Source organism: Musca domestica, unplaced genomic scaffold (assembly GCF_030504385.1).
Source record: "Musca domestica strain aabys unplaced genomic scaffold, Musca_domestica.polishedcontigs.V.1.1 25, whole genome shotgun sequence".
Taxonomy (NCBI): domain Eukaryota; kingdom Metazoa; phylum Arthropoda; class Insecta; order Diptera; family Muscidae; genus Musca; species Musca domestica.
This window is the reverse complement of record NW_026712277.1, coordinates 3,637,692-3,651,397: the sequence shown is the minus strand read 5'-3', so window position 1 is coordinate 3,651,397 and position 13,706 is coordinate 3,637,692. Positions and strand designations below refer to the sequence as shown.

Here is a 13,706-nt window from a genome sequence, read left to right as displayed (position 1 = left end):
GAAAATTTTTGGAGACCAGTTTTGGTCTCCCACAATTTTCTATAGAAAATTTTGGAGACCAGTTTTGGTCTCCCACAATTTTCTATAGAAAATTTTTAGAGACTAGTTTTGGTCTCCCACAATTTTCTATAGAAAATTTTTGGAGACCAGTTTTGATCGAGACCCGGTATTGCTCTCCCACACAATTTTCTATAGAAAATTTTACGAGACCCGGTATTGGTCTCCACAAGATTTTCTATAGAAAATTTTTCGAGACCCGGTATTGGTCTCCACAAGATTTTCTATAGAAAATTTTCGACGAGACCCCGGTTTTGGGGTCTCCACACAATTTTCTACAGAAAATTTTCGACGAGACCCCGGTTTTGGGGTCTCCATACAATTTTCTATAGAAAATTTTGCGAGACCCCGGTATTGGTCTCCACAAGATTTTCTATAGAAAATTTTTCGAGACCCGGTATTGGTCTTTACAAGATTTTCTATAGAAAATTTTGCGAGACCCGGTATTGGTCTCCACATAATTTTCTATAGAAAATTTTCGACGAGACCCGCTTTGGGGTCTCCCCAAGATTTTCTATAGAAAATATTCGACGAGACCCGCTTTGGGGTCTCCCCAAGATTTTCTATAGAAAATTTTCGACGAGACCCGCTTTGGGGTCTCCCCAAGATTTTCTATAGAAAATTTTCGACGAGACCCGCTTTGGGGTCTCCCCAAGATTTTCTATAGAAAATTTTCGACGAGACCCGCTTTGGGGTCTCCCCAAGATTTTCTATAGAAAATTTTCGACGAGACCCGCTTTGGGGTCTCCCCAAGATTTTCTATAGAAAATTTTCGACGAGACCCGCCTTGGGGTCTCTCCAAGATTTTCTATAGAAAATTTTTCGAGACTCGCTTTTGGGTCTCCCCAAGATTTTCTATAGAAAATTTTTCGAGACTCGCTTTGGGGTCTCCCCAAGATTTTCTACAAAAAATTTTTCGAGACTCGCTTTGGGGTCTCCCCAAGATTTTCTACAGAAAATTTTCCGAGACCCGGTATTGGTCTCCACACATTTTCTATAGCAAATTTCATGGAGACCTGTAGAAGGAGACCAGCCTTGGTCTCCGTAGTCTCTATTGAAAAAGTCTCATCTAGATCTGCTTTCGGGGTCTTCAAATTTTCCATGGAGTTTTTTTTTTTGGGATGTTATATCTTATTAGTAATTACAAATTATTGCCTACTTTTAGGCTGAATTTTAAATTTTCTTCAAAACCATTTAAAATTCTTAACTATAAAAAACTTTGCCTACTTTTAGGCTGCCACTAATAGATATTACTCTTCTAATTATGTCCAGACCCACCCCCATCGCCACCACCTCTGCCGCCACACAAATCACTCTAATTAAAAGCTTTATCTAATTACCAACAATTGTAAATTGATTGCCTGGCCCGGCCCGAACAAGAACGAGCATGCAATTAATAACATCGACAAAATTTGTGTATTTCAGTTGGCGCATAACAAAATTAACATTCGCCGATAACTAATGATGGGACAGCATGGCATTAATAACTACCCAACCAACAACAAGGTGTCGTTTTGCTATCTAGCATCAGTCGACATTTTTTTGGCGGAATGATAGAAACTTATGATTTATAGATGTTGTTTTTTCCGTGGGGCGCCACAATAATGAGGCCATTGGCACGGGGAAGTGTTTAATGGCAATCGAAAAGAGAAGAAAAAAAAATCGAAAATTGTTCAAAAGAAACGTGGCTGGTGGCTGACGGTGGGGATGGCGATGCCATCGTCCATACTCTCAAATCAATTATAGGAATTAAAATTTGCCTTTCAGTTTTCGTGTAACAACAATTAATGAAATTATTCCGACAACAACAGAAAGCCAGGCCATTTCCCATTCATCACCGACATCATTATCTTTATTGTTGTTGCTGTTCTCATACCTTCTTGTAAAGGCATTTCTTTTCTTGTTCTTGTTGTTAGTGAATAATTTATGAATTGAATGTCCTTTTAATTTCATCATTCCAAGCAACAACGCCGTCGTCGTCTCTTTTTTTCTCAAAACGAATCTTGAATTCCAATTTGTCTCACTTCTAAATTGCTTTGATACTCATTTCGTCCTCTTCTTTCTCTTTCTCTCCATTCCACAGGTTCATTGGGCTGCTGGTCACACTTGGATCCAGTGACGGCACGTTTACGAGGTTTAGGTCACGGTCTGTCCTCACCCACTGGGCAAGTTTCGCTCAAAGATGTTGTCTATCAGGATGCCGGCACTTACAAATGTATTGGCCAATCGCCACAGAATAAAAAGAAATTGGAAGTCCTACAAACTGTGGGTGTTACAGTGAAAGGTAAGTTCCTTTTTCTTCAAGAGGAGATTTTAGCCACAAAGTAAAATCATTGGAAAAAAATCGAAAACAAAAAAAAATGCTTTTAAGATAATTAAAGGAGAATTTGTTGAAATATAATGAGCAACGATAAAGAGGGGGGGAATTTAACTATGCCATGTCACAGCTTTAGGACTTAGGCAATGACTTCAGGGCAGCTATATAAAGCGCATTTAGCAAATCATAAAATAAAAATCACATATAAAAGTGGATTTTCTAAAAACATTTTTTAAGGTCTTCAAATAAACGTGGATTTTATTTTTTCAAGGACCAAAGAAAAACATGGATTTTTTAAAAATATTTTTTAAAAAAATTCAAGGCCTCCAAATAAACGTGGATTTAAAAAAAATTTCTAGGCCTACAAATAAACGTGGATTTTTTAAAAATATTTTTCAAGGTCTAAAAATAAACGTGGATTTTTTAAAAATATTTTTTCAAGGTCTACAAATAAAAGTGGATTTTTTAAAAATATTGTTTTAAGGTCTTCAAATAAACGTGGATTTTTTAAAAATATTTTTTAAGGTCTACAATTAAATGTGGATTTTTTAAAAATATTTTTTCAAGGCCTACAAATAAACGTGGATTTTTAAAAAATATTTTTCAAGGTCTAAAAATAAACGTGGATTTTTTAAAAATATTTTTTCAAGGTCTACAAATAAAAGTGGATTTTTTAAAAATATTTTTTTTAAGGTCTACAAATAAACGTGGAATTTTTAAAAATATTTTTTCAAGGTCTGCAAATAAAAGTGGATTTTTTAAAAATATTTTTCAAGGTCTAAAAATAAACGTGGATTTTTTAAAAATATTTTTTCAAGGTCTACAAATAAAAGTGGATTTTTTAAAAATATTTTTCAAGGTCTAAAAATAAACGTGGATTTTTTAAAAATATTTTTTTTAAGGTCTTCAAATAAACGTGAATTTTTAAAAAATATTTTTTCAAGGTCTTCAAATAAAAGTGGATTTTTTAAAAATATTTTTTTAAGGTCTAAAAAACAACGTGGATTTTTTACAAATATTTTTTTAAATATTTTAAAATCATCGCATATAGGTGACGCCTTAAAAAATATTCTAAAACAAAATTGCATCTCAAAAAAAAAATTAAAACCAAAAAATATATACATAACTGACTCTAAAATTTTTTTAAAAGAACCTCGTAGACAGTACAAATGGCGACTTAAAACTTTTTCAAAAAATAGGTTGCGCTGGACATTTTTTTGTTTGATAACTGCACATGCGGTACGATATTTAAAACAAAAAATAAATTCCCGACGTTCAAAAAAATATATATATATTTTTAAAATCGGCTCTTCAAAAATAAATTTCCGCATACAGATGGCGTCTTAAAATATTAAAAAAAAAATATTAAAAAATCTCCATATAAACATTCCACTGTAACAATTATTTTTAAAAATTCTACATGCTAGAAGATATTTTTAAAATATTTTCTTAATTTTATATACATGACGTTTAAAAAATATTTTTAAAAATCCACTTTAATATCTCTTTTATTTTTTGTAGGAATGCATTGAAAAATTCTCGCATCTTAAAATATTTTCAAAGATCCTCATATATAGCTTCCGCCGACAAAACTTTTTTTTAATCTTTACATGCGGTATGATATTTTACAGATACCCTTTTTTGAATCCTATTATATATGTGCCGATTAAAAAAATTTATTTAAAAAACCACATTAGTGCACCAAGGGAGCAGTTAAGGCTCCTGACGTAACTCTAATATAAATATTAGGATATTTCGGGTTTAAGCTGCCTCAACCTCAGAAATGAACAGTATGCAAGTCTACGTTGTCGTATAGACCCTAATATAACGGCTGCATTCGGTATTTTAAGATTTTAACAGAATTTTATATGGATTTTATTTTTTAATTTTATTTTTTATTTTATTTATTTATTTATTTATTTATTTTTTTTTTTTTTTTGAAAATTGCCAAAATCGTTTCAAATGGTGGAGGGCATTCAAAGATCGACCCGGCCGAATTTACAGCTTTTTTTTTTTTGTTTTTTTTTTTTTTAATTAATTTATTATAAAATATATGCCATATAATTCCTTAAATATAATCTTCTTATATTGGCTTTTTGAGTCATTATTTCTTTAAAATCATTAAATATTGTTTACACACAACTTCAACAACGAAACCATTGAGGAGGAAACATATTTTATGGCACTTCAAAATTTTCGAAAATCTTACTAAATCAAAATGACTTTAGCCAGAGCAAATACATAAATTCTCTACTCCCACCACCATTGACGGTAAATAGCCTTTGGGCCATATGGGATTTCCTTGGCAGTGGCCACAAAACTAACAAAAACGACCGAACGACAGACAGACAGACAGACCGAAAGACGACAATAAGGAAATTTATTGTTTTATTTTAAACAAATATAGATATTTTCAAACAGAAGACTTAAATAAATTTTACCAGGGAATACATGTGCATCTCTCTCTGTGTGTCTAAGTGTGTGTGAGTGTGTTTGTGTGTATGTGTATGGAGCAATTGTACAATAATTTTCAAAATAAAATTTATGTCTTTTGTATTACAAGGAGCCACTCTCACTCTCTCTCTCTTGCCTGTCGCTTGCTGTTGAAATCTACAGAAATGTCTTTGACAGCCATGGTCCATCATCATCATCAGCAGCATAAGACAGACGACACCTTAAGCGTCTCCTCCGCCACCATCACCACCACCACTAACAATCACATAAGTAATGTGTGTGTGATGTGTAAAAATGCACCCTTGAGGGCAATATAAACAAAATGCCATCATGTAGGGGCTATAGAGAGAGATAGAGAGAGGGAGGAGAAATCTCCTCCATATTACATATTACATTTTGCCAACATGTGACACAACCAAAAAGCCCTACGAAAAGACAACAAAAAAACCTTGAATGATGAAAAACATAATCATCACGGAACTTAACAAATGTCTTCATCAGCCTTCTTAGGACCAGAATTGAGTCTCTGTTTTCTTTACAATTTTTTTCTGCTGCTGAGTAGGGGTGGGAAAGACTTTCTTAAGAACAAAGAATGACAAACACAACCACTTAAAGGACTTTTCTTAAACAGAACTTCCATGCCAAAAGGGGAAGCAGAAGCAGAAGAAGAGGCTTGTTTGCCGTTCTAAGGACATAAGTGACACAGAGGAAAAGGATTTTCTTGTTGACGTCAAGGAAAAAGTAATCAAATTGAAAAGAAAAACAAAAGATTTCTTGAAATGCACACACACACACACCCCAAAGAGGAGAGCGACAACTTTCTGTGACAGGACATCATCAGTGCAGCAATTTACTCGGCTAACGAAGAAATTTGCTTTAAAACAAAAAAACAACAACAACAACAAAGTGTGAGAGACATGATTTTCAAGGTAATCTTCAAAAGCATTTGTCAACACACTGAAGAAGAAGCAGAAAATCTTGTCTTCTTTTAGTCAGTTTTTAAAAGAAAGCAAAGCAAACTAAACTTTCATTTTCCCAACTCTCCCAACCACTCTCCCCTACTTCTTTGCTCTCAGCCCCAGGGAGAGAGCGGAGAGCACAATCATTTCATATTGTCTGTGTGGTGCATGGGTCTATTACAAAGTAAGCTGTCTGTATGTGTATTTGTGTGTGTGTGTGTTAAAATGTCATTACAGCACATTTGAAGAGCTCGATAAACAACAACAGAATCATCAGCAGCAGCAGCACCAGCAGGAAATTGCAACAAAGTACTTGTAAATACCTAGAAGCAGGTGTAAGGACAACAAAACAACAAAAACGTAACATTTATGCATAGACATGACTGACGATGTGTAAATATGTTACAATGAATGTGTGGGTGTGTGTGCGAATGAGTGTGAGCTCTGTATTAGTTTCTTTTGTCACGGTTTCGGGATTAGCAAAATGAACTTTTTAGCAAATTGCTAAGCATTGAAGATGATGGTTGTGCAGCAGAAGAATAATTAGGGAGGTAACAGGATGTGTAATTACGATAATTAAAAACACCATTTGGGTCTCTCAAAAAAAAAAAAAAAAAAAAAAAAAAAAAAAAAAAAAAAAAAACAGGGTGAGATAAAAACAAGTAAGCAAAGGCTACAGTCGAGCGGGGCCGACCGTTGAATACCCTACAACACTATAATAAACGATACAGTTTATATAGGCGAGATACTCGAAAGAATTCCACAAGATATTGTGACAAATAATAAAAGAAAACCATCAGGTTTCGTTCTCTAATTTTCGAATAATAGCAACTTAAACTAATTTGCTCATTTCCAATTTATTGGTAGATGTGCACTTAAATGGTCTTCCTAGATCTGGAACCAAGAATAACATTTATTATTGGTTTTTGACTGAAACGCATCTATATGAGATACAGACATTTTACTATATTCTTCAACGAAATCAGCCTTAACGAAATAGTCAGAAGTGCCTCTTTCCTGTATTTGTGAATTCTCCAAAAAGTCACTGGAATGGACATTTTCGTATTTTGTCTATAAAAGTTAGAAAACTCCTTCACACATTGAATATTTTTGGATAGCCATCCAAAACTGCTTGGCTTTTGCAATGTCCGGTAACCCCCATAATTACGACCTGCTGACAATTTTGCAGTTTTTTGGTCCATTTCAACCCCTAAATATATGGCGATCATCTCCAAAAAGAATAGGCTTTTATTCTGACCCTCATCTTATCTCCATGCAAAATTTCGTAAGAATCGGGCCATAAATGCGATCTGTATATGATATCCTGATATCCTAACTACTTAGTTTTGTTAGCTGTGGAAATATTACCAAATGTTTAATTCAAAATGAAAATATGCCAAAAATATGACAAAATTGAAAAAATATGAGAAAATTTTGCAAAATCAATATTTTCATCTTCAGAGAGATATTTTTATGCGATTTTTTTAGACGTTTTTTCTTTTCTGCCAAGAGGTCATTCTGAATTAATGAGAACTGTCGAAATCAGTTCAGCCGTTCTCGACATATAAGAGATTTTTCAAGCATATCTTCTTTGATAGACATATATATCGCACATATTTTGCTATATATCCGATTTGATGGATGTTAACATCAATGTAAAGATCAGAAGTAACCTTGTCATGGCTTTGTGATTTCGCCGGGATTTAAAATATTCGCGGTTTAATGAAAAATTTTGAATTTTTTCAACAAAAAAGATATGGTCTATTTTACCCGCTAAATATTATCCGATGACCACCCAAATGGATAGGCTTCTTGCCAGCCCTAAACTCTAGCTATGTGCGAAATTCCGCGTCGATTGGTCTATAATTGCGACCTGTAGAGCAAGTGCAAAATCAGGAATTTTTTCAGTTTTTGGTCCATTTCAACCCCTAAATATTATGCAATCATCACCAAAAAAATAGGGTTCTATTCTGACTCTAGCCCCACCTCCATTTTAAATTTCGTGAAGATCGGACCATAATTGCGACCTGTAGAGTGATTACAAATTAACATGGACAGAGGGACAGACGGACAGACGGACGGACGGACATACATAGCTAGATCGACTCAGCTCGGCGAGCTAGGAAGATCCATATATACTTTCCTATGTGGGAAATCAATATTTCGTGGTGTTACATAATTTTTGGCCCAATCAAACTTATAATACCCCCAACACATAGTGTTGTAGGGTATAAAAACTGCAACTACGTCAAACGCCATAACTTTTAAATTTTTTTAAAGTTTATCGAATGTTCGCAAAAAATTCGGAAATAGCATGAAATTTTAGAATAAGTTTAGATTTGTTTGAATTGGTCAACTTTGGCACGAATTATGGCCTTCAAACCGCCAATAAAACCGTCACACGCTGCCCGAATGTTTGGCCTATTCCCGGCGAAGCGATTGCTTAAGGTGATCGGCACTTTGGCATTTTTAGTGCCAACCTTGCTTTCCAAAATTACTCCAGACACAATAGTCCAACGGATTGGTATCCGGAGATTTTGGTGGCCATTGTGCGCTGGAAATGAAGCGAGGGACCTCATTTGGTAACCATTCTTGGGTGGCGCTTGCTGAGTGTAATGGTGCCTAGTGCTGTTGGAGTTTCCAAGATCTGCGGCCAAAATGTTTGCGTGCCCAAGGCTTTAATACAACCTTCAGAATATTTTCGCGTTAATATTCGGTATTTATTCTGATGCCACGGTCTAGTAATACGAGCGGAGAGCGACCATCGGCTTTTATATGGAAATGGAAAATATTTTCCATTTTTTTTTTTTTTTTTTTTTTTTGGGAACATTAAAGAAAAAAAAAAATTTTTTTGATATGCAGAGAAAATAGAGATTTCTTTTCTTTAGAGAATTTAGGGAAATTTGATGAGGAATATTTTTGTCTTTAACGTCTGCTTAAACAAAATTTTATGTTACTTTCAGGCGCCAACTCGACAAAAGCCGAGAAAAAAATTGATTAAAAAAATTAGACAAGATTTTAGTTTTTTAAATATTTTTTTTAATTTTTTTTTTGATATGCTCTGGAAATAGAGATTTCTTTTCTTTAGAGGCTTATAGTGAAATTTGATGAAGAACATTTTTGTCCTTGACGTCATCCTTCCAAAACGATGCTTTCTAGGAGATTTTTGCATAAACTCACCTAGAGTGCTGCTTTCACCAGCACTCCTATAACCTTTGCTTTGGATCCCATTTCTGATAGTCCCTCGAAAAATTGTATCTGTCAGAAAAGTTCTCCTTCCTCCCTTCTTAATTATGGCAAAAAAAATTGTTGAAAATAATAATCCTTTAAAATATTCCATATTCCACAAACTGCCACAGTTCGCATGAAAAACAAAACGCAAAAATATTAAAACTGAAACTCTTTTCCAAAGTAATCTTTTTAAATTAGTTCTGGCACTTGATGCCTTTTGAAAATATTTGTTGTTCAAATATGCACTTGGTTACAGAAATTAAAATGCCAAACAACAGCAGTAGCAACAACAACGAAAATATTATTATTACAAGAATAACTAATTTGTTAAGTTTTAATTGCCAGCAACCAAAAAAAAGCAGAAGAACAAGAAACACACACTTGAATTGCTTTCAACGGAAAAGTAAAATCCTTTAACTTTTTCCTTTTCATTTCCAATTTTCATATTTTTTTCAAATTTATTTTTATTAAAGTTTTGAGATTTTTTTCTGCTGTTGTTGTTGGGGAAAATAAATTCTTTTAAAGGGTCAGTCACTCAATGCTACTTAGCCTTTAATTAACGAAATCACCACCTTGTCCAGCTTTTTTTAGGTTGTTTTGAGTTAAGCATTGCCTACTTTTAGGGAAAATTTTTGCTAAAGTAAAACCTTTAAGCCGGGCACACGGGGAGGACGAAATACCAACCAAAAAAAAAAAAAAAAAACATTAATTCTTGTTTTCATTTTCAGTATTTATCCTTTTTACGGGATGTTGTTGGGTGTTTGTTATTCTTCGTCAAATGGAAAAAGTTGTAAATCCTTGAAATTTGTTGCTGCTGTTGTTGTTGTTGCTGCTGTTTTATTTCATGCATTTTCCTATACTTGACCCAAATACAAGTTTGTGCTCTCCTTGGTCTTTGTTTTGTCCAAAATGGGGTAAGCAAAAAAAAAAGATGGAACACATTAACCCAACCAAAAAAAGCAAAAGAAGACGAAAAAAACTGAATTCAAAATTCAAGTGCACACACACATACACACACACACAGAGAGCAAAATAAAAAGGGCTTAACCACTGTGGATTAACAGCAGCCAACTCTCAGTCCGCAGTTGGTCCGGCCTTCAGCTTAAGCCTTGGCTCTTCAAATGGATACATTTTAATATTTATAAGTTGCTCGCTCTCATTTGTGAAGCTCTGCAGCTCTCTGTGTGTATCTGTGTGTGGGTGAGCGTTTGCGTTTTTCGCCTTTTGCAATTCGGACTTAAAATGTAATTCATTAAATTTTCACTTCCCCACCCAAAATGAATGCGTTTGCATGCAAAACGGCCAGGGAAAAGTTGATGCTAGGTGATGAAATGTTTTAATTCTATCTATGGCTGAATAATGGGGCATACTTTAAGGGATTTTTACATTTAAATAAAAATTCATTGGAATTCGGGAGAGAGAAAGAGAGAGAGAAAGAAAAAAATTATCAGAAACGTTAAGTAGGTTCCTTCAACGCATATTTTTAAATATTCCCAAAATACATTGCCTAACTTTTAGGCGCTTTACTGTTCATAAGAGGATTGTCGGCAAATGCTATTTTTATATAACAAAAAAAAAATCTTTACATCCATTTACTAAATCAACATTATTTGATGTTTATTTTTGTTTACTTCCCCAAAATAAAAAAAAAAAAAAATAAAAAAAAAACCTCAAATCCTTTAATTTTCAAATTACTTGCCGCCACCACCTGGCTGACAGCCCAAAAATATGCAAAATATTTTCATGTAAAATAATACCCAGGGGTAGCTAAGTTATGCAGCCTTAGTTGTAGGGGGGCAGGCATTTTTTGGGGGCTAAACCTAGCCATGTGAGAAGTGTAAAAAACGAAGAACTACATGGAAATGAAACATTGTTTCCACCATCAAACGTTGACAGGTCCATTGGGTATGGTGCATAATGACTTTTCAAGTCATGTTAAGGTGAAATATTTGAGCAGAATATATATATAAAAAATTTTAAAAATAGAATTGAAATTTTAAGCAGGATATGGCTAAATATAAAGAAAAATTCCAAAAATTTTCTGAAATAAATAAGGTTTTTTATTCACAAAAATTGCTGGCATTTTCTTATGGTACCTATTGAATATATAAAATTATTTTGGTTGGAGACTCACAATGAAATTCGATCTAGAATAATTCCTCCTTTGACCGTTTCTTCAAAATGTGAAGTACAATGGGAGATTTTGAGTTGGATTGAAAACCTGTTAAATTAATAGTAAAAAAAGCAAATACATAATTTTCACTTGTTGTACCCGAATTTCGATTGCAATTTTCTTTAAAACTGTTATATCTGGATATATGGTTTATTCTGAGATTTATGTTAAAATTGTGTAGGGAACATTTCTTCTTTTAATAACTTTCGCCTAAAGTGAAATTTTGTGTTACTTTTAGGCAACAACTCGAAAAAAGTCCAAGGAAAAAATGATCAAAAATTAGAGAATATTTTCATGTTTTTTGTCGTGAAATTCTAGGTTTCTTTTCTGTGGTGACTCACAATGAAATTTGGCCTAGAATAATTCTTCCTTTGACACTTTTCCAAAAACATGAAGTATAACGGGAGATTTTAACTTGGATTGTAAAACCTGTTAAATTAACAGTGAAAAAAGGAAACATATAGTTTTCACTTGTAGTACATAAATTTCGAATGTAATTTCCTTAAAAACTATAGAACCTAGACATACAGTTTCGTCTGAGATTTATGGTGAAATTTAGTGCGGAATATTTTTTCCTTTAACAACTTTCGCCTAAAATGAAATTTTATGTTACTTTTAGGCATCAGCTAGAAAAAAGTCCAAGGAAAAAATGATCAAAAAATTAGAGAATATTTTCATGTTTTTTTTTTCGGGGCAGAGGCAGATATTTTTTAGATACGCTTTTGAAATAGAGGTGTCTTTTCTGTGGTAGCCCATAATGAAATTTGATCTAGAATATTTCTTCTTCTGACATTGTCTCCAAAAAATTAAGTCTAAAGGCAGATTTTGACATGGACTGAAAACCTGTTAAATTAAGAGTAAAAAAGAAAGCACACAATTTTCACCTGTTGTACCTGAAATTCGAATGTAATTTTCTGAAAATCTATTGTTTTTGAATATATTATTTATTCGGATACTAACAGTGAAATTTTGTCTAGAATACTTCTCCTTTTGACACATTCCACTTAAAATGAAATTGTATGTTACTTTTAGGCATCAACTCGAAAAAAGTCCAAGGAAAAAATGATCAACAAATTAGAGAATATTTTCATGCTTTTTTTCAGGGCAAAGGCAGATATTTATTAGATATGCTTTCGAAATAGAGGTTTCTTTTCTGTGGTGACTCACCATGAAATTTGGTCTAGAATAATTCTTCCTTTGGCACTTTTCCAAAAAAATTAAGTATAACGGGAGATTTTAACTTGGGTTGTAAAACCTGTTAAATTAACAGTGAGAAAAAGGAAAAGCATAATTTTCTTGTACCTGAAATTCAAATGTAATTTTCTGAAAATCTATTGTTTTTGGATATATTATATATTCGGATACTAACAGTGAAATTTTGTTTAGATTATTTCTTCTTTTGACACATTCCACCTAAAATGAAATTTTATGTTGCTTTTAGGCATCAACTCGAAAAAGTTCGAGGAAAAAATGATAATTTTTTTATTATTATTTTTTTTTTTTTTTTGAACTTTGAGGCAGATATTTTTTTGATATCCAAGGAAAATAGAGGGTCCACTTCTTAAGTGGCTTATAGTGAAATTTAATAAGGAATATTTTTCTCTTTAACTCCTTTGGCCTAAAACGAAATTTTGTGCTACTTTTAGCTGTATTCTCAAAAACATTGAGGAACATTGAGGCAAATATTTATTGGATATATATTGGAAATAGAGATTTATTTTCCTTGGTGACTTATAGTGGATTCAAGTGAAGAATATTTCTTCTTTTGACAACTTCCACCTAAAGTGAAATTTTATGTTAGTTTTAGAGCCGGGGGAAAAATTATCAAAAAATTAGGAAAATTTTTCGTTTATGTTAGGAATATTAATGCAAATATTTATTTGGTTTGCTGCGGAAATAGAGATTTCTGTTCTTTAGAGATTAATCGTATAATTTGATGAAGAATACTTCTGTCTTTGACGACTTCGGCCTAAAATGAGATTTTAGATTACTTTCAGGCATATTCTCAAAAAAGGCTAAGGAAAAATTGATTAAAAATATTAGATCAATTTATCTTTTTTTTTTTTAGGCAGTTATTTTTGCGATATGCTTAAGAAATATAGGTTTATTTTTTTAGTGACTTATGGGGAAATTTGATGAAGAATATTTCCTCTTTTAATACTTTCCGTCTAAAGTAGTTTATTATTAGGCCTCAGCTCGAAGTAAGTCCCGGGAAAATTAATTAAAAATTTAGGGAATATTTTCTGTTCTCTTTTTTGCGAATATTGAGGCAAATATTTTTCTTAGAAATAGAGGTTACTTTACTGTGGTGACTTATATTGCAATTTAATGAGGAATATTACATCTTCTAATAGCTTCCGCCTAAATTGAAATTTTAGGCAAAAATTTTCAGCAACAATTTTCAAGTTTTTTTTTTTTTTGTCGGGATCATTGAGGCATATATTTTTTGATGTGTTGTGGAAATAGAGGTTTCTTCACTTTAGGAACTTATAGTGAAATTTGATGAGGAATATTT

General features: G+C 32.9%; 1 protein-coding gene across 2 annotated transcripts in view; it reads left to right on the top strand.

The window, feature by feature from the left end:
• Nucleotides 1–13,706, top strand: part of LOC101899127 (uncharacterized) — a 324,327-nt gene that overhangs the window by 276,630 nt on the left and 33,991 nt on the right. For both annotated transcript variants that reach the window (XM_059123686.1, XM_059123685.1), the window contains exon 10: nt 2,141–2,341. In XM_059123686.1, coding sequence (XP_058979669.1) covers nt 2,141–2,341 — 201 coding nt within the window. The remainder of the gene's footprint in view (nt 1–2,140; nt 2,342–13,706) is intronic.